Source organism: Lissotriton helveticus, chromosome 8 (assembly GCF_964261635.1).
Source record: "Lissotriton helveticus chromosome 8, aLisHel1.1, whole genome shotgun sequence".
Classification (NCBI taxonomy): domain Eukaryota; kingdom Metazoa; phylum Chordata; class Amphibia; order Caudata; family Salamandridae; genus Lissotriton; species Lissotriton helveticus.
In genome coordinates, this window is record NC_136069.1 from 1170469192 (window position 1) to 1170491884 (window position 22693).

Consider the following 22693-nt stretch of genomic DNA (forward strand, 5'->3'; position numbering starts at 1 on the left):
ATTTCATCCCCAGAATAAATTTGGCAGGTAGTGCTGTGCAGCGCTATTAATTACAGAGGCGCGGAAAACATGCCTAACTCCCCTGTGCCCACCGTTCGCCCCCACCAACCACCTCCCGGTCACAGGCACTGTGACTACTAGAGAAAAGCCCGCAGGTATTTAGGAAATGCAAGGGCTTCTGCCGCTCAACGTGATCGGGAGCAGGTGTTGTCTGCGTTAGGTGGCGAGCTATAAAACAAGGGGGGAAGCAGCGATATGGGAGGGTAGCAAGCTGAACACCCATTGGAACGGGGCACGCGCACTGTTTAAGTTGTGCTCTGCCAAGCAGTTTCTGTCTGCTTCACCGGTACAGCTATCTAACGATGGATGCTCGGCGTCCAGAAGAAGAGGTGAATGGTACTCAAGAGGCAGAAACAGGTCAGTAAAACCCCGATTGTGGCAAGGAGGCATGCCCCCCAAACCAGAGGGGTAATATAGATGCAGATCTTTTACTTTACCCTTTTTGTGCCCTTTACAGATGGTTGTCATGTTTATTTATGAATCGAATATTTTACTCTATTCTCTTAATAAGATATTATAGTTCATGCAGTTTTTGGTTTGTTGCTGCTATTACTGTGCACTTCAATGCTTTGAGTGAGAATACATGTCGAATGTTATGCATGGTGACAACATTGTTCATGATAAATGCTTTAAAAAATATTAACAGAGAAAATTGACATGGATTTTACTAACTAGTTGTTGAGATAATACTCGTGTGTAGTAAGAGTGTAAATGACATTCCTGGATACTTGCATTACTGCACAGCTAGCAGTGACAGGAGTACGTTTTTTTCACAATATTATTAGTTTTAGTAAGTAGCCATTTACGTTTATAAATTGATTTATGAGGCATATCAACATTTAACAGTATTTCTGAACGGTTTTTCAGCCTTTCGTTCCCTAACGCCGAATTTTTAAAAATTATATCACTTCAACAACGGCTTCAGCTTTCTGCCCAAAATCTACATTCTCATTTGTCGTTGTCTGTATTTCTCAAATATGTTCAGGATGGACAAATCGAGAGCCGCTTTAGGCCATGGACAAAGTGGGCATCTGCCAGCGGTCACCACCTTGCAAAAGTGATCAGGAAGTCCCAGAAGTCCCACCATAATGAGAGCGAGCATAAAAAAGTTGGGGCCAGATGTAGCAAAGGTTTTGCATCACTCGTACACCACACGTGGAAATGTAAAAATGTAAATTGATACTTGTATAGCGCACTACTCACCCGCAAGGGTCTCAAGGCGCTTGTACGAATACCGCTGTGGAACCCATCCTGGCTTTCCCTGTGAGGTGTCCACTCCTGGGCACCCCCAAGGTGGATGCCAGGCATCCTTAGCGTTGTGGGGGCCGTTGTGGAGATTAAGCAAGCTATTGCCCAGAGTTGCAGAGTGGGACTCCATGATTGGAATAGGCACCGAGGCGAGAATTATCAGGTCCGGGGAATTTTTGAGCTCAAGACCCGCCAAGGTGGGGAATTGAACCCTGGTCCCGGGCTAGACCTCTGCATCAGGGTCTGCCGCTCTAACCATTGAGCCACACTTCTCCACTACATGGGGACGCAGAGCAATGCAAAACCTAGAAAGAAATTTACCAAGCCACGCTAGGCCACATTGCATGGCGCTGCGTGGCTTGGTAATTCTGCGGTAATGCAAGGCAGTGCAAGTCACTGCCTTTGCGTTACTCTGCCCTAGAGAGGAGTTCCATGGGTAGAGTGTGGGTGTTCCCACGCTTCCATGCATGGATTTTGGCACATCCCTAAATTTACTATGAGTAGTAGACCTAAGAATGCGTCAAAATGCTACACCTAACCAGGGGAGGCGTAACAAGGAGAAATATGTTTATCTCCAAGAAGAAATATATTTATTCCTCCTCATTATTTCCTCTTCCGATGTGTAATGCATTCTGCAGCACACATAAAAAGAGGAAAACGCTTCAGAAGATTGTTTTTGTGCATGAAAGTGTGCATGAAAGTGTACCTAGCTCCACAAAAACAATCCTGCCTGCAACGCTTGCAGTCAAGAATGCCTGTATTGGCGCTAGGCAGCAGATAGTGCGCCAGATCAAGTAGAGGACAGGAATGCGGCATATAATGTTAAATATACCACATTCACGCTTCTCCCTGTCTCGCAACACAGCGTAGCAAGGTGTCTTGCTACGCTGGGTTGTGGGACATTTTGTTAAATCTGTCCACAGATTCTTATTTACGTTGAAGACTGTGCACAGTTACTTCAAAGAATCTTAGAATGCATGCTCAGCTTGCCCAAAGTTAACTCTTGTGCTCTCAAGCAGCTGGTGGCAATTAAGTTTACAAATATTTTTTTCTGTGTCATGTCGCTCTACTTCACCTCACATTTTCCACTTCACCACTCGTCTTTCACTTCTCTCTATCTCTACATATCTATGTACCTACCCCTTTATGCTATTTCAACTCTCAGTACCGCGTCTATGTCTACCTCACTCTCTTGAAATGCTCCTCTATGTACCCCACCTCTGTTTACCTCATTCTCACGCTCTTAGGTAACTATTCCCTACTCTCTGAGCCTATTGCTACAACTCCTCCCACTACCATGTCTCTCTACCACTATTCGCTTTCCTCTAAAGCCGCCTCTCTACAATTCACAGAGGCATGGTTAGTGTGCCATTAGCCCTAGTGCAAGTAAAGAGAATGGGCCATGACTACTCATTGGGTAGAAAAATAAAGCAACATTCAGGGTTTAGTGGACCCCTCACACCACTGGGCCCTGATGCCATTGCACCTGCTGCAGAATTGAAAACTACCCAAGAACTTCACTGCTATTTTCCATCTCTCTTCCATGCATTCACCCTCTTCCTCTTCACCTTTCTCTCAATTTCATCTTCCTCTTTACTTCACCTCTCTTTCTACCCATCTTTAAAAACCTCACCTCCTCTGCCTCTCTTTGAGTCCTCTCTCTGCCTCACCACTCTGTACCTCACTTATTTACCCAATAAATAGGGGAGAGGGGTTGGCCTAACGGCTAAGGCGCTCGACCTCGGACCTGGGGAACTCGGTTCGAGTCTCGGTAACGACGCCAAAAAACCCCTGTGATTCTGGGCAAATCACTTAATCTCCCCGTGCCTAAAAAAAAATAAATGAAAGTAACTGGTGCTATGTAAAGCGCTCTGATAACTGATTCGGTTCGGTTCAAGTTCGCGCTATATAAAAAACTCTCAAAAAAAAAAAAATAATAATTCCTGCTATACCTCACATCTCTTTCATTACCTCATTTCTCTCTACCCAACTCTCTTTTCTCTCTCAATACCGAACCTCTCAACTTCTCCATTTCATCGTTACCTCATCTCTCCCCCTCCGCACACTCTCTTTCTACATCTGTTCCCTCGTCCTCACCTCTCTCACTACATTACTCCTCTCTTGTTACCTCTTCTGTAGCTCTACTTGTACCTTTACCCCTGCCTCTACCTCTTTTCTCTATCATTCTCTCCTTTCGTTTGTCTATCTTGCCTTTCTCTGCCGCCCTTCTATTTGTTGTTTCACCATTTCGAGCCCTTTCTCACCTTATGCATCGATCTACTTCTACCCCTCCTCTCTGTCTCAATTTCCCCTCTGTCTCCCTACTTCACCGCCTTTCTTTCAGCACCTCGTCTCTGTCCACCCTTCACTCGCTCTGTATATCTTTCACTCTGGGTCAGTAGTCTTTATCTAAACTGCCTTTCTATATCCCTTCCTATTTTGCCGCTCTCACTACCTCACCCCTGGCCCTGACTACCTTGTATCTCTCTGTACTTCTCTCACCACCTCATCCCTCTACCTCACTCTGCCTCTACCCCTATCTAAATCACCTCTCCTTCTACCTTACCTCTTCCTATATCACCCTCGGTATACACCACCCCCTCTCTCAGAATTTTCTTATTCCTACCTGTAGCTCGTTTGAACTTTCTACCTCACCCTAAAACTTTACCTATATTTCTCCTCCTCTTTATGTGCCTCTCTCTCATTCTTCCTCACTATCTTTTCTGACTGTTTAGCCTTTCTCTATTTACCCTGCGTCTCACTTTACCTCACCTATCTCTTTACCTCCTCTCTATGCCTACCCCTCTCCCTCTACTTCACCTCTTGCTTAACCACTGTCTTTTCCTCTCTATTCTTCTTCTGTCCTCTGCTCACTCCCATTTCTCTTACTCAGCAGAGCTGGGCTTCACTATCTAGCCAGATAAGTACACATAGAAAGAGCATGAGGAGGACAAGGCCGAGAAATAGAATCAGGGCCGGTTTTAGTTTAGCCGGATCTGGTGGCTTAGTGGACTAATGCATCTACTGTAAGTTCCTGTGTTCGACCTCATGGTCACAGATTCAAATCCCGGCAGGTCTAGTCAGCCTTTCATCCTTCTGAGGTCGATAAAATGAGTACCATTGAGTTTGGTAATGATAAACATTTGTTATTCAGTGCCAAGATACCCATCTGGGTAAACGTGCGCTTTAAAAAAAATAAACGTTATGTTAAGGAGGAAATGATCAAATTTCACCCAAAAGAATGATGAAGATCCTAGGACCTGTGGTTTGGACTAGAATGATAGCCTGTGCTGAGATCAATTTAATCTATCGTTAGGTCACTTTGCTGTTTGTTGCTTTGACTGATGAAGAAAGAATACAGCGGTTAAAGGGGAGTTTTCCTGATTTTGAATATCCGGTATTCAGAGCTACCTTTCAAGCTCTATGTGCATATATATTATTTCAATATGCAATAGTTCACTAAATAATCACCAAGTCACACTCCTCCTGTGCCTTTTTTTTAGAATTGGAAGAATAGACTGGTTAGACATTGAGTTCCAGGTAAAGTGCTATTGCCAGACTATAAAAACTAGATTCAATAAAAAAAAAGGAATGGCTTTATCAATGCATGTTTAAGCTTTTTGTGGTAGTATTTGACAGATGCCAGCAGTTTGAGCCTTTGGGGGTCCTGTATCTTAAACTGTAATAATCCAAAATTGTTTTGTTTTTGCAAGGGCTTGAATGATGTGAACATGGGTAATAAACTTGAAGTTTTCCCAGACAGGGGTCCCCTTAGTATGTCCTGCCAAAGGATCCAAAATCCTTAAGGTGGCAATGTTCAAAACACATATCACAGCCTCCAAAAAATTAATTTTTTCTACTGGAAAGCAAATGTTGCAGTTACAAATGTGAGGCTAACCCAGTGCAAAATGTTTGTAACTCTCCCCCTTTGACTCCTTAAAATCATGCTTGCTAACCACTCAGCTACCCACACAGGAAAGGGAACAGGCAGAAAACCATTGAAACCTGATAGTTTAAGACTGGTACTTGGTTGTTTATGGGCCCTGCGCCCTTCAAGGCTGGCATTTTTTGGACCAGCGAGCCAGCATTGTACCTCCTATAGAGTGAATGTTTCTGCTAGAGCATTAGAAGAACTCATCTGGTCAGCAAAGCTTTTATGAATTGTCACTGGTCTACTACAGTGCAGCTTTCTGATTGCTGTAATTGGCGGTTACGCCATATGCGCATGCACCACACATAAGTCCCAGTCCAGTTCTCTCAGCCATGTTGGGGTCAGGTACTGGAACTGACACCAATGTGACAGCCATTCTGGTCATCAGTCCCAAGCGTGGCTGGGTCACTGGACTGAGACCACTAACCCTCCTATTACTGCACTACCGTAATACCACTCCCCCACCATCATACGTTTACTTCGTGTTGACACGCTATCTTTGTTTGTCACTGCACTATCAACTACCAACAATGTCTTCATCATAATACTACTGCTTAGCACTGCATTAAGCTGCCAAATCTGCAATTCAACCATCAGCACAGCACTATCCCCTCTCAGCTCAACACAATCACCAAGTACCAAACTACTAACTCTAGCACTACACCACCAGGCACACTTCTGCATTCCAATCCCAGCATTGTATTGGCATTCCATATAACCACAGTACCTGTCAAACACCTTTCCATTCTCACCCCTAAGCCACCACAACTTCACCACTGTAGTCTATCCTACTATGCAAAAACATTGTTCTAACCCCATACTGCTAGTAGCCAACCCAACCCCACTGCGCTACCACTTGATATGCCACATTACTACCACGACTCCTCCAATGTCACAACTCTCCATCACTCTCAGATCGCACATCAGGATCCTACGACATCACAATACTGCACTATCAATTTAATTACAGCACACTGAGGGATTGATCAGAAATGTTGAAAGGATGCGATGACTAAGGGGAGCTTTAAGGCACTATACTGGTGAATCGATGCACCAGGAATGATCGATCGCCTATTGTTAATCTCTGACTCTGGTCCAAAATGGAGCTTTTGAATCACTTAAGTTCTCCATTGAGATTGTGTATGAGGCCAGAATGGGGGTGCCTGGAGGTTGGCTAGCTTTAATGTGCAACTGGGGTTAGTAATAACACGTTTCCTGAATTTGTAAGGTTTAATCCTGCTGGATATTTTTAGGCAAGGGTTAACACATGAGGGCAGATTTACTAACATTTCACGCAATGCATTGCGGCAAGGCAACCTGCTGCGCTGCATTGCGTCAAAGGGAGTCATCATAAATTTACAAACATAGGGGCATATTATCCAGGGGGGCGATAGGGAATTATCGCCGCTTTAGCGGCCGTTTTCGGCCACTTAGCGGCGATAATTCTATCGCCCTATTAGCAAGCTGTCGCTAACAGCAGTTAGCGACAGCTTATAGGCGATAGCGAGCGGTTTGGGGCCCGCTTTGCATGTCAGCGATATTTATCGCTAATGACATGCAAAGTGGGCGTACTCAACCTGTTATCGCTATCGCCTAATACCAACACAGGCGTAGCGATGGAAATATTCATGCTAAGCGCGGATATCTTCAAAAACTAACACCTGCTCAGACCAGTTCTTAGCCATTATATCCAATGGGAGGTGGATATAATGGCTAAGACCCTGTTAGCGATAATGCGTGAATATCGCTGTATTCTCAGCGATATTCACGCATTTTGCCACTATCGCCGGGAATTTTATCGCTTTTGAGATAAACGTTGCTAATAGCACGTTATCGCGATAAAAAAAACTAATAATTTTCTTTTTGGACACGATTGGGACATTTTTAAATCACTAAATTCACACTTCACGTATCACAAAAAAAACAGCTCCGCAGTAACCTGGCGTTGCAGCACCCTAGGGTGGCATTCGGCCACTCTTGGTGGGGCCCGATGATGAAGCATGTCACCAACTAGGTTGGTGAGTGAGGGCTTTCTGAACAACCTAATGAGGCTTCTCTCACAGTTGATCCTGGACTGTGAGTGTCGCAACATGCTTGCTCTTTTTCTAGTCTTCATTGGTATGACGCTCCTTAGTTGTTTTTGTGATTTCTCTCGAGAGGAGTAGGAGCGTTGTTTCCGTTCCCTTCCTCACAAATGAGAATGGTTGAGGAAAGAATGGGACCGCCCGAGGCGTATGTCAAGAAGAATCTCTGCTGCTAACAGGAGTGATGGAGAAAGCGTGAAAACTTTTCTGATTTCCTCACAGTTGGGGCAAACCTCCATGTTAGCATGTTGAAAGGCAGGAGGGGAATGACCCACTTTGAGGCAGCTATGTATGAAGGTCATTATTGTGATAGGCCATATGTGTGCACAGAGAATAGAAGCTGGGCATGGGTTATTTAAGTCTTTGTATGACTTGAGGCATTTTAGTAATGGCATTATTTTAGTTGTGTTGGGAGAGGGAATGAGAAGCTTATGGCACATGGTTGTTGAGGTATGAGGATTTCTGTGGTACTAAGTGGCATTAATGAGAAGCCACTGTGGGGAGAGGATGTACCCTTACAGCTAGGTTCGAGTCTCTGCAACGACGCTCAACATCCTGTGATTCTGGGCAAATCACTTAATCTCCCTGTGCCTAACAAAAATAAATGTGTCCTTCTGTAAGGAAACTGGTGCTATGTAAAGCGCTCTGATAACCAATGTCTCTGGTCTGGTTTGCGCTATATAAACAAACAAAAAACTGTAGATCTTTGCTGTCGCAGGATGGCAGGACAGATGTGTGGATGGTAGTGGTTGGTCTACTGTTCAGAACTTTGTAAGCGAGGAAGGTGCCAAGAGTGTTGTTAAGTGTATGCATGCGAGTGATGGCAGTTGTGTGCACAGGGTTGTGGTGAACTTTTATTCTATTCTGAAGAATTTATGAGGACTCTTAACAGCTTCCCCTTACTCTTCAAAAGAAACATTGATTTTAGGGAGAAAAGCGAAAAAGGTCAAATAAGAGCAAGTCAATGTCTGATTTCTATTTGGTATCTCCTTTTCTGTCATGACAGAGCGATCAAAAACAATTGACTGGAATGCGGTCCATAACAATTACCAGTAGATGTGATTAATTCAAGAATTTTCCATTCGCATTTGTGTTTAGTTTTTTTGCTTTGCCCAATATTTTGCCGTAAGGTAGTTGGTGTCCACTTCTGAGGTTTCTCGTGGAGATCGGATTGGTATTTGGCCCTAGACTGTCTCAAAACTGTGGGTGTAGGGTTGGTGGATTGGAGTCATAACACTGCAGGAGTTCCAAAAGCCCACTGCCAGGTTTCCATTCATGGTATTATCTCGTAATGTAAAAAGCTTAATTTATCCAGGTAAAAGGCAACACACATGTGTTATGCTAGGTAGTATGACCCAGATGATTTCCTGCAGTTCTGTGCCTTTGCTGATTCACGAACAGCAGGTTGTGCAGTTATCTTTAAACAGGCATGTAGAAGGGTAGGGACTTAGCTTTAAGAGAGATACAAGGGTGTGCTAATCAGAGGCAAACTAAGGCCAACTAATGCTTCATCATAAGCGCTCTGTTGTCATAACTGTCTACACACTAGACACAGCACAAGAATCATTCTTACTTGTAGTACTGCATGGTATACTTGCTGTTGTACAAGGACAACTGGTGGGGGGTGGGGGGGGGGGGGACTTTAACTTGGCACGAGATCCCAAACTCATTAGTACCCATAAATCACTCTCCACTACAGGCACTTTTTCTGGAAGAGTAAACAAAGGAGTGACAGATTTGAAGATGGTGGATTCATTGAGGTATTTCTATCCCAGTGTTATGGATTAATCCTTCTACTCCCATGTGCATGCCACGTATTCTAAATTAAATATTTATATCACATATATTCTTCCTTTTCTATCGAAGGTGTCCATCACTTACATATCGAGCTCAGATTGAGCTTATTTAAAGATGTCCTAGGAGGGAAGTGTGTGTGTGTGGGGGGGGGGGGAGGGGGGTCCTTGGAAAAGGTATTTGTGATTGCAGGTGAGCACCTTCTGAGACTCAGTTCACAAAGTGCACTTTAAAGCGGTCAAGGGGGAAATGGTTTTCTTGATGGTTTGAAACTTGTCACTTCGTATCCAGGATTGTGGTTATGTACGCCTGTAACAAACACCCGCTGCAGCAACCCGGGAGGGTGCCTGATGGTTGATTCTGTCTTGTCTAATCGTCTATAAAAACGCTTAATGCAAACATTTGAGGAAAAAACGGAGTACTTTAAGGCTAACATGACCTCAGGCACCTTACCACTATTTTTTCAATGCAACAATGGGGTGGCCATCAGTATGACGGATGGCATCGCAAGAGAGGATAGGATACCTGAAAACACCTTCACAGCAGAATTATGTACCTGGAGACTCCAGATAAGCAAATGCACTCACTGAAAACTACACATGGATAGCAATTATAGTGGGCCAATTAATAAGATAGATAGAATGGAAACCCCACACCTGAGGTTAGGACCAGTTTTCCAAGAAAAGAGAGACAACATTTGCATCTTCGTCTCTAGAAGGTTTTGCTTTCAAACCGCAAAACTCATATTGCTGGGGTTGGGAGACAAGATGGATCTCATGCAGTTTATGAATAGATAGATAACATTTAGAGTATTTTTTATAAGCCATCTACACTAATGGCATGGAGTGATTGTTGAGATCGGGCTTATCTAAGGGCATGTGCCCCTTTCGAGGGGAATCAGGGACCCCTTGAAGAGCCCCTAGATATGACTGAAGTATGAGAATGCCTGTAAAGTACCCCAAAATAAACCCCAAGTAAGGACTGTTCCCAGTATCCTTCTACAAATAATTCTTCCCTAGCTGGGTCGATCACTAATGACCCTCTTCGATACTTTCATATGTCGTTTGCGCCTAAACTCTACAGTGTGCGAGGGAGATATAAGCCACATACCCAAGCTCAGAGAGAGCCTTGAGGATGGTGCCTCTTACAGACCTATATCACTTTTAAAAAACAGATGCAAAAATATTCACACAAATTCTGACTAATAGATTGGAGAACCTGATGCTGATCTTGATATATAGATCAGGTTGGCTATCATTAAGCATTGACAACGAGTGATATAATTAGGCGACTGGCCCACTGGGTGGAGACAGTGGACAGAAAGAAATCACTGGCTTTACTATAATGACTAGATGCAGAGTAATAGATCGGGTAAACGGAGAGTTTCTGGAGCACCCCTGGACAAGATATGACTGGGTGAAAAAATTAAGGACGGGATCCTAATGAGGTATAAGTGGCTAACAGTGACAATGGAGGTGAATGGACAGAGGTTTCCCAGTTTTCCTTCCAAAGGGGCTCTATAAAGGGCTACCCGCTCCCTCCCCTTCTGTTTGCCCTGGTGTTGGAATCACTGTCCCTAAAGCGCAGGACCCAGACCAAGATTAGAGGAATCCCATTCGCAAGAAAAGAGCACAAACTGTCTTTCCTTGCTGATGATATGTTGCTTTCTTTTATGGACCTAGATTGCTCCCTGCCAGCAGAACTAGAGAAGCTTGATCACTTGTGAGCGTGTCTGACTTTGAAGCCAAAAAGCAAAACTTCTGTGGTTCTTAAAATGAAGATCCCATCACAAAAAGTGCCTAGACTACAGTCCCCTTCATTGTTTAAATGGAATCACATTTATTTTGATAACTGGGCTGGAGCATAACTAACCGAATGGAGAGAGGCTAATTGGTTGACCCCTTAAAACCAGATCTATAAAAAAAACTATGAAAGTTGGCTCTCTGTATCTCTTGGGTGGGGCGTAAATATGCTCCTAAAATTGAATAAACTACCAAGGGTCCTATATGTTTTCCCAGCAATCTAAGGCAGTATTTCATTATTAGACATACAAGCTATGCCAATGCATTTGATGGACTTCATTTTGGACAAGGGAGACAGTGTCTTCTGCGAAAGATCCTAATAGTGTCTGGAGACAGAGGGGGACTGACCTACCTCAATTCCCTACCAGGAGGACTTATTTCTGACATATACTGGATATTGAAAGAAAGATACCAAATAAAGAAATGACCTTATCAACAAAGGTGGGAGAGCGTCCCATACGAGGCACGGACAATATGACACATTGGTTCAACGTTCCTAAAGTATATAGAAGCATTCCTTACATGGAGTAAAGTGAGATTTCAATGCTGCGTACTGCCATTGCGCTTACGTTGCATCTTTCCAGCCATGACGGATGTTTGCTGGAGGTGTCTTGCCGATATTTTGGTAGGAAGTCTCTGTTACATCAGAGGTGTCCTGAGGTTCCCTAGTCCTACAGACTGGACCATTACCATTCACGGTTTACGCTCTGACTGACTAAAAGTTATAGGCTGAGAGACAACTAATTGCTATATTCTGAAAAAAGAAAGACTATCCACAAAGTGCACTTTGGTTTCAACTAGAAATAGACCTTACCAAGGACCTAGTCACAACCATGATTTTGCATTTGTAAATTCAGGAACATTTGAATGTCATCGGCATACATTCGACACAGTTAATATGGAGCAGAGTTAAAGAGAACATATAGTTATTGAGTGGAAGAGGTGAGTATGAGGACTCCTGTGACCATCTGAAACTGGCATTGCCTCTCACCAATGGGAAACGATCTATGCAAAGCTGATTCCCACTTCCTAAGAGAACAAACCACACAGCCAACACTGTCCATGAAATTCCCGTCTGAGGTTTCAGTGAATTAGGAAAAAGCAAATGATCATAATACTGTGCAGCTTACAATTTCTAATCTTGGCAATGTTAACAATGGCTTTCATTCTTTGTGGGTCAATGAATTAAACACCATAAAATCAGTCCATTGTAATGCTTTTTATTTTACAACACTTAGAAAGAGCAGAAAAATGTTCATAAAAGTTCTACACAAAAACAAAATGTATTATGTGTGTTATGTTTATTTTGATGTAGTGCAAGTGCGTTGGGTCTGTGAGTGTGCTCCTTGTAAATCCCTTTGTGAATATGGAATGGACATCCCTTTTATCTGGCCTTGTTCCGAATACACTTTATTGTTGCACATTTGCACAAGTGTGCGTATTTATAAGATGTTTGTGGATCAGCAGGAATTTCTCTTGTACGCTTTCAAATGCAAGTGAAAAATGACTTTGGGAAATGGCTCAATAATTTTCTATTTGACATCCATTCATCTACATCTTTGGCAGACTGGAAGATGCTACCTTCTTTTTGCATGCATCAGCGTGCCCACAACATTAGCAGGGAGGCATAGACCGACCAGATGTTTCTGGTTTCAAGTTGCAGTAATATTTAGAAAATTCTGCCTTCTTTTAGGCGCTTACCCACAACTTTGGCAGATTGGCATATACTAAAATTTTCCTGTGTCAAGTCTACTGCAATGTTGCCAATTAAGCTTAATCTAGAAAATCCCAGAGGCAGTCTGAGTGTTACAACTTTAGGAGCTTGTCAGATAAATCCAAATTTTGGGGTCTGGGATTAGCCAAGACCTTTTGAATTTACTAAACATGTAGGTACACTATACTTACTTATAGCCACTCTTCACCCACTGGCCCTTTACTGTCATTCACATTTTTCTTCCACCCAATACAGCAAAACCACGGGGCAGTGGGTCAGCCCACTTCTGTCACTCGCTAAGTTCACCATGAGTGACAGCATTCTGTCCTGTCACAAGGAGCACATCCACACATAAAGTAGTTCCATTCAGTGCCAGGGGGTTTTATGGCAATATGTGCCCTTTGGTGACCAAAACCTCTTTTACTTTTAGCCAATGTTTTTTTTTATTACTGATGAGGGTCTGGCAGACATCCCAAAAATGAGGTTTTGTAAAAGGCACATGAACAATTAAGTATTGACAAAAGCCTAAAGTCTGGCAGACAATTTTCGACTTAATTGGTTTTGCCAGTGCTTGTTCGTCATGCCCTCAGGACCTCCTGAAAATAGAAAGTGGTCACATACATTTTTTGTCTATTGTCAAAAGGTCTGGAAACTTTAAAAAAAAGATAGAATTCACTGGTGTAGCACACACAAAATGGGATTCTGTGACAGCTCTAGCAATATTACCCTCCTCTTCTCTTGGCACGAACACAACAGCCACTATTTCTTTCATTTTACAAATTGATCTAAACATTATTTTTTCTAAAATGTTATTTTCATTTGATAAGTAAAGTTCAATGAAAAAAGACTGGCCTGTGTGAAAGCACCGGAATCATATTTATTAGTTCTAAGAACTGTGTGTGTTTTTAGTCTAGGTCTGTACTCTATAGATAGATACGTTATCTATCTATAGAGTACAAGCCTATCCAAGACAAGCTGTGAAAGGTAAAAAGCAGGAGTCACATCCATATTACAAGGTGTGATCAGAACCCCTCAGTGCAAGGTTCAATCTATATTAGTGGCTACTGGTGTTAAGCATAAACATAGGTTTTTGGGACCATGACTTAATTTTCACGAACAGACTTTCGTCCATAGCATGAAAGGGGAAAGACGGAAAAGGGAGAAAGGAGAAAGAAGAGTAAGATAGCGAAGCAGCAACAAAAGGAGAAAAAACTAGGCAGTCTTGGCATTCGGGCTCCTCGGAAAAATACTGGGCCCATGCACTTACTGTTTTTTGGGCAGGCATAGTTTAGGATTCCATATTTTAGGCAAAAAGCTGTGGTTTTATTTTTTCATTGATATATTTTTTTTATGATGAGAAGGCCAAGTCTGGAGATGATTCCTGAGCTTTGGTAATGGGCTGTGAAGGAAGAGTTAAACGGTTTCCTCTAGGGGGAGATCAGATTATTAGCCATCTGAGATCTTAAGCTTGTCTTTAAAGTACCTTAGAGAACCCTGATGGAGAGTCTTGCTCATTAAAGTGTAGCATGAACAAACTGGTGGAAAGAGGATTTGTTTTTAGAAAGAAGGCTGCGTTTTAGGTCAAATGTAGCCATTCGTTTTTTATGCACCCGGGTTAGGTAGCTTTTCCATCCAGCACAACTAGAGCATCGTGCACAACCTATACGTTAGGCATCTAATCACTAGGCAAAGGTTAGAAACCAAATTAAAAATAATAAGTAAGATGCTTGTTCACAAATTAGGAAGAAATGCAACAAAGAAAGAAAACTAGAAACAGGAAAATGGCAGCTGCTGGAATGGAATCTACTTAAAATACCAGAACCCCTGGGCACCCTGTTACTGTAAATAATGTGCCAATGAATAAACACTAAGCTTATTTTTAGGTCTCGCCTAGCGTTGCAGCACATGCGTTGTCACTCTGAGATATCTATTGTAGTCGGGTTGCTTTCGGAAGTGGGGTCAGAGCTCCGCCCATGCTTTTCATTGGTGCGCGTCACACTTCATGTTAAACGCGCTCTTTTGATTTGGAGTGTGGCTTGTTTGTTCCTGCCCTGTCTCCTTTTGGGCCCCGCCCACCCGGACTGTATATTTTGCTCGTGCACGGCGTCTGTTTTGCTCGTGCACTCCGTCTTTTCCGCCTTGCTACACGTTCGCAGACAGTAAATCCTGGACGGTGGCAAGACATGCAATCTTTAAACCATTAAGCACGATACTTGAACGGGTAATAAGAATAGAGCATTTGTCTGATTATGGCATTTATTTGTCCGAACCGTCTCAGGATGTGTCTGAAACTGACAACAGATTTACAGAAACGGAACAAAGTGAGCCTGAAACTGACCCGGGGTTGGCTCAGTCAGACCAAGGAGCACCATGGCATATCCATGGAACGTCGGCATCTGGCCCTGGACTCGCGCCTCCTGAGGCCACTTGTCAGTTATTGGAGACCAGTTGAACTTTTCCAAACGTCTCTTTTATTTTCAATGTATTTGTTCATTGACAAGTAGTTTGCTTGTTTTCTGGACACCATACACAGGGAAAACAAAATCAAAAGACGTTTTTGGGTGTTCGACTACACCCTCTTTGCCTTGGTGGAATTACACGAGTGGACATTTGTGCCTCTTTTGCATGCTTGATGGCTGACTCTGGGATAATGTGCATTTTTGCCCGATGAATTTGGAATTGTGTATTTGCTCTCATTTTTTCGTGAAATGTGGTTGATGGGCCATTTAGATTTGCAATTCTGGGAGCGCCAATTCCTCAAATTAGGCAAGCGCCGCTTGTACCCGGCAGAGGTTAGACACATGGTTTATGGAACACCCAGGCCCAAGTGATTCTCACAACCCATTGCAGGTGGACCTAATCCACAGGCAGCTCCTGCATTTTCAAGGAATTTTAAAAAACCCTGCTCGCCTCTCATGTGGTGAATGGCTGCATTAAGTGAACATTGCTTTCATTTTAGCAGGCACGGCTTGGGCCCTAGCTGCCAGGCCTTGTGCGGGCAGTGTCCTCCACGGGAATGTATAAAGTGTCATGTTGCAAAGAAAACCACATCCAGGTGCTTCTTGTAAATTCCTGGTGGTGCACAGGCTTTTTTCTTTTCAATGGCGAGGAAACGCTCTGCTTGTCAAAAGTGATTTTGTTCACCAGTTGTAGCTAGCTCTAATAGGAACAAGCATTTGCAATGCAATAGGTCTCGCATTTGCGAGAGTTTAAGCTATTGGCATTGTAAATGGCAATGCCTTTTATTTATGTTTTAAAACCCAGCATGTAAGTAAAAGGCATTGTCATTTAAAATGCCAACAGCTCAAACTCTCGCAAATGCGAGACCTATTGCATTGCAAATGCTTGTTTTTTTATAGCAGAACTATCACTATAGATACAGTGTAAGGTGAAACTTAGGGACCTATTAGGATGGCGGGTGGATTGCCCCCGCCGGGCCGGCATTAGCCTCCGCCCACCTAGCGGAGGAGATTCGGCCGCCATCTTGCCATGAATGACCCCCGCCACATTAGGATGGCTGGGGGGTCCACGGCGAACGGAATAACCGTCCGCCGCATTTCCGCCGAGCGACTCGTTGACCGGGCGGAGAATGTGTTGAATATGGTGGTGGTGCCTGCAAGACACCGCCATCCATATTATGATCATGGCAGTGAGCAGCCTTTTCATGGCGGCGTTGCCGACATGAAACGGTATGCAGTTTCTGCTATTGGGTTCCTGTTGCGGGCCCCCAGGGTGTTGGGGGTGGAGGCTGCACTTGGGGGGTACCTGTGGTACCCCCTACTTCGGCATTGACAAGGTGGCAGGCACCACGCTGTGCCTGTCACCTTGTGCATGCCAATGCACAATGTGCATTCCCAGCATTGTGGCGGGCGGTGCTGTGAGCACCGCCCACCACAATGCTGGGAATGGGGGATGCCACCGTCACAGTGGCGATGGCATCCTATTTGCAGGTGCGGGATCGCCGCATCCCTGGCGGATGCTCCCGCATACCGTTACAGTGGCGTAATAGTACCCTTAGACACTCTTCCACCCTCCAATAAAACTAATCTGTAGAATTTAATTAGAATATTTCTTTTGTGTTTTCTTGATTACAGACAAGGTGAAAAGGAACTTGATGCCTAATATGTCAGCAAACCTAGAACAAAATGGCTGAATGCTCCTATCAGACCTTCTGCCCTAATATTACCATGATGCAGAAAAGGATTTTCGTGTCTTCTTGGGTACATCATTTTTTTGCTGAGTAGGAGTGGATATTAGAGAGACATTTTAGGTACTGCAACATAATACATTACAATCAGAAAATATATTTGTTCCACAGCTCGAATGTTGTCGGGCAAAATATCATATAGAGAATTATTTTCTGACATAAATATCAGGTGCTAAATATCATTTACAATAACATTGCCCCATTAGGTGTAGATTTTCTTAGGATTGGATATTTTTGCCTGATGATATTTTGATAACGATATTCTAGTACCATTCTAGCTAAGAACAGCCTTCAACCTATTTTCAGTACTTAGGGCCAATGGAAAGTAAGCTTGTACTCATGCTAGTGTTGTTATAGACATGTTGAAGTAGGTCTTAGACATGAAGCTTAACTAGATGCAATAGAGTGAGAGGCTCAAACCAGCATAGCATCCAGAAATAAACATTTAAGATAGTGCAATATACAACTACAAGTATACAAGAGTACTCTAACATTGGCTAACGCCACCTCAATTTCTGTCAAAGCATCTAAGGCTCAAAACTGTCCAAGTCAATTGGTCTCCACACTTAGGGCATTTAGTAATCAGCATGCTTACCAATTACACTAATAGTCTTCCAATTTCATCTTGATATTTAGAGGAATTTATGGGAGCTATAAGTGTGATCTTTTCCCTGGGGAATGGCCTTTGTACCAGGCTCCCGGGGTGTAGGACTGCGCTCACTGGGAGACTTTTTTCTTACTTCAAAGGAGAGCAGAGCTGCATTTTTGAGGGAAAAAGCAGGATCCTCCCCAAGGCCCCATGACTTTGACAAGCAAGCGATTGGTATGATAACAGCGATAACAGCAAGCAGATCACCAGGGTAGAACCTGAACCCTAGAAAGCTGAGGTAGTCACTGTATTAGGTGATCTCCTGATATCTCTGAACAGCAAGGAAAGGGTCGCCCTCATCTTTTTTCCCCTTTCTAGATTATTCAGCACTGTCTCCCATTCCATCCCAATAGAGCACTTCTACGGGAACAGAGTGAGAGTCTGAGCTCTTGTTTGGCTCTGCTCTTTTCTTATGGACAAAGTGCAAGTTGTGCCTTAGTATTTGTTCCACTGTTCTTTCAAGACTCTCTCCAGTGGGGTTCATCAGGCTTCCACAATTAGCCTCACTGTTTTCAACATCTCGGTGGCCCCACTTAATACACTTATCCAGACTTTTATGCTTATGCTGACGACATACAACTTAGATCCAGCTGTACCGGGGAATTTTCACCCTATCTCGTTGCTACCCATCCTGGGAAAATTAGTGGAAAAACATGTCAATCACACCCTCTCACAGTTTTTGGAGAATAATAACATCCTACACAAGACCAGATGGGTTTCCAGACGCAATACAGTACAGAATCAGCTCTTCTAGTGGTCACACATGAGCTTAAAGGATTACTAGCTCATGGGGGCTCTGCCGCAATTCTGCTCCTGGATTTAAGCACGGCTTTCGACACCGTGGACCAACTCACCCTGACACACAGGCTGTGGGAGGTCGGTATCCATGACAAAGCCCTTCAACGGCTTACTTCCTTTCTGAGTGATAGATCATTTTAGATTATGGAATAGACCAACCTATTAGATACGCTGCTGGTTCCATGCGGGGTCCCACAGGGCTCGTCTCTCAGTGTCTCCCACACTGTTTAACATATACATGCAACCATTAGCGGAAATTGTGCAGGGGATTGGGTTGTGGATTGTGATTGTATGTCACTGAGGGGCCAAACTCATACCACCTCCAACTGGTACCCTGCATGGAAAAGGTGGCCAACTGGATGGCTATCCATAGCCTAAACCTAAACAGCGACCAAACAGAACTGATGATCCTGGGCAACAACCCCGGGCCTTGGGCCAGGCTTCGCTGGCTGGAAGACTGGGGAACACCTCCTGTCCACAAAACATAAAAAAAGAATCTGGGCATATGGCTGGACTATAACCTCTCAATGGAAACTCAAGTAAAAAAACTAGCAGCAATCTTCTTTGGTATTCTCCGAATAATCCCTAAGATATAGGACTTATCCCAGAACAGGCACGAAGAACCATGGTCCAGGCCCTAGTGGTCTCACGTCTTGACTATGGCAACTCCCTGTGTCTGGGATCCTAAAAAAATGTTGTCAACAGACTGCAGATTGCACAGAATGTGGCTTCTAGGCTACTCGTAAAAACACCTAGACAGGAGTGAGTGAAAGCCGCCCTGAAAGAGCTTCACTGGCTGCCCATTCAATCTAGGATCAAATTTAAATCTCTCTGCCTGGCTCATAAAGCTATGATTGGCAGGGTTCCAGCCATGTTCAGGGCACTCAATTCCCCATATGTGCCAAAGAGGTCCCTCAGGTCATCTTCTGACTGCCTCTTGAAGTCGGTGAGTATCAAGAGGTCAAGATGGGGAGGAAGATCCTTTTCATTCCTGGTCCCGAAGTTATTGAACTCCATGACTAGGGAACTGAGGCTGCTGTAAGATGAACTCAAGTTCAGGAAAAAACTTAAGACATGGCTGCTCCCATAATGATTCCCTCAGACTCTGTCGCTAACGGCTCTTCTCAGCACTGGGAAGCCTTTGGGCAGCCATGCGCTTTATAAATCTACCAATCATAAACTTAAACAGGGCCACCAGCACAACCGGCATACATTTCAAAAACAGCGTTATGGCCATTTCCTTACTCCATGATTCAAAACATGATTCAAAAGGTCCTCATTTAGAGTTTGGTGAAAAGTAAAATGTGTCAAAAATGAGGTGTGTACCCTGTCTGCCAAACTCATGGTTCCACTGCTCTATTTAGAGCAAGGAGAATTGGTATGTTTCTGATGGTGAAGTCTATGCGGGCTTTGCTAACAGAAGCCTTTGGCCAACAGCCCATTCGCCATTGGGCAGTCAGGCAAAATTTCTCAGTCCATCCACCCAAATTACAGCGGACATTCAAGAATAATTTTTCCTTCGCAGGGCCACCATGGAAAGCCTGGCAGTGCTAAACTAGTAAGTAAAGAAATTTTACACATCCGTGAGGGTTTCCCATTCTCTGAACTCACAGTTTCCGTGTTCTATTTAGAGTTGGTGAATCACCATGTTTACGATGGTGGAGGCTACTCTGGTTCCATCAGTGGAAACCTTTGACTGAGAACCTGATAGATATTGGGTTGTTGGCCAAAGTCGCTCAGACATTCTGCTACATTTATGACAGGTGATCTAACATACTTTTTTCTGATCAGGACCACCAGAGAGAGCTTGGTGGTCCAGAACATGAAATAAAAGTAATGACCCCCACACGCAAAGAGAAAACTCCCAGCATGTCAGGGGCACTTATATTTTTTGATTTTCCATAACAAGCTCCCCTTTGTGAGTTTGTTTTTTTAGAAGAAAAACTTTGCTGAATGGACTTATTAAACATGGTGGCCAATCAGCAAAGTTTTAGTAGTACCTTCAGTGAGATGATGGCACTGCTGAAGTTCCTGACATTTCTGCATGCCCGGTAGAGATCTCTAAATATGGGGTCTCTATTTTGTCAAGGCAACAGAGATCATCCCTCCGCTGACCTGGAAGAATGGTGTACTGTGTGCCATAGTCTAAGGCAATAAGTATGAATTCTCATGCAACTGATGTGATTATTTTCAGTGAGCACTTCTCCATTTGGTATGAGAACTGAAGTCATGAAAACATGTAAACCGCTCATAATATTGATGCCCATCTTGATTCGCCTTTCTCCCCTTAAAATCCCATTTCTACTTGTTTCTTCATTCTTGAAGTCTTTCATTTATTTCCATCTTCTTGCTGGAAATCCATCATCCAGAATACAGTGGCGTCCATGGGGCTTCCAAAGTAAATCCTGTCCCACAGACAACCAGAGCAAAATTTAGTAGCTAGTTTGACTCTCCTTAGACTACAGGACATCTATCTCCTCAAATCTGACAGCTCTTTAGTGGCTGTCCATTAGCAAATGCTGCAGTTTTAAGGGCTCGCGTCACAAATAAAATTTGAAAATCTATTTTGGTACAAACTCTGCTATGCACAGATGTAGGTTTATGACTTTTGGCTATTTACAAAACTTACCAGTAGTACATCTGGAATGCTGCCCCATTCACAACTGTACAAGCATATTCCTGAAAAAGTCATATGTACTGTGTGCATTAATGTATCCCCAATGTGAAATGTACATATAGTACAGTTCAGCATTATCGAAATACAGCACCACTTGCAACTGCACAATGTTTTGCTCCATGGGTAAAATGTTGTACCCTTTGGCGAAACCCCATCTGCTACACTTCACAAAGTTTGGAGGTGCTATGTTTCTTTTCCCACCTGGAAATAGATTTTCTCCACCCCTTGACAGCAACACATGTATGACTATTTCCAAGTAAGAAAAGTATAGGTAAGTTTGTTACTGCTCACAAGATTTCACGTTTGTGGGTGCTCACAGAAATTCATGGTGCACCACGCCTTGGACTATTCCCTCCCAACACTTTGCAAAGGTGTCAATCCTGTGTATTACTGCCTCTTCATGATGTGATAGCACCCAGGAGTAAATTGATTTATGACTGCTAGGTCACCCTGTCTGAATGTCTACCAGGTGTAAACCCAGCCATTTTCAATCATAAAAAAACAGAGAGCCAGACAGGCTTTTTAGTCAACTGGGAATTTCACTGGTGGGCTGGTGGGCCTGTGAAGGCTGGCTTTGAAAGCCCAGGGGGTTATAGGTACCTCGGTCTCTTACTCCAAGACTAATGGCAAAAGGCACAGGGGAGAGAAAGCAAGCAGAGTGGGAAGAAAGAAAGAGGAGAGAAGAAGAGCAAGAGAATGGATCTATTAAAAGAGAGAGATAGCGCAAGTAGACAAAGATCCTTATTGCGGTGGTACATGGACCACCGTAGTCGTGGTGGCCGTCCGACCACCTCCACACTGCAGATCGCCCACCCGTAGTATTATAAGGGTGGCAGTAGGACTGCCACTGAACTTGTTATACCCCAGCAGATCAAGGATCCTGCGGCAGTCTGGGAGCGGATCTAGGCCAAAATATGCTGGCAGTGCCACAGCGACACCTCCAAGCATATTTTGAGTTGCCTCACTGCTATTCTTTTCATGGCGGTCACACTGCCATGAAAAAAGGGTGGCGGTGAGGCAACAAAGAGGACCTCCGTGCACAGAATGCATGCAGTTGGGCACATGTTGTGCCGCCCTGTAGTTTTGTACGCCCAGTCCTTGCACATAAGATAATGCACACCATTGTTCATTCTTTCCCATGCAGAAACGTGCACTTGCGGTCCTGTGGCAGTGCTGTTTATGGTTCACAATGAGCTTTTAAACAGCACCGCCGTGAATCCGCCTACCGCATGCCCACCTGCTGCATGCCTGCCAGACCACAAAATTACTTGTAATCTTGAGGGCTGGTGGCGGTGATGGGTGCCGCCTGCTCTAGGACCACTGAAACTCATACTAAGGCCCAAAGGGAGTGGGATGGTGTCAGCGTTTTGAAAGGGCTGATTTTTTATGGGAAACATTGTTTACAATGTGGGAATTATATCGCGATGCTAGTACACTGCGGTTTTCACAACGCAAGTCGTTTGCAAGTCATTACAACGACTTGCGCTGGATGGCGCTCTAGGACAAGGAATAGTATAATTACTATCCAACACCTTCCCTACTGTCCATAGACTGGAGATGGAATAGTAAATTATACCACTCCTAAGTCCAGCGCCCTCCAACGCAAGTCATTGTCATGACTTGTGTTGTAAAAACCGCGATGTAATGTACAGCGATGTAAATGTATGCGTTGTAACGTCATACATCCCTATGATTTTATGCAACACAGCGCAACAAGAAAACTTGCTGT

General features: G+C 43.8%; 1 protein-coding gene across 1 annotated transcript in view; it reads left to right on the plus strand.

The window, feature by feature from the left end:
- Positions 1-274: 274 nt before the first annotated feature.
- LOC144773195 (protein-lysine methyltransferase METTL21C-like) overlaps positions 275-22693 on the plus strand; it is a 111708-nt gene continuing 89289 nt past the window's right edge. Inside the window, exon 1 of the mRNA XM_078658082.1 lies at positions 275-417. Within this exon, the coding sequence (XP_078514208.1) occupies positions 363-417 (55 nt within the window). The 5' untranslated portion in view covers positions 275-362. The remainder of the gene's footprint in view (positions 418-22693) is intronic.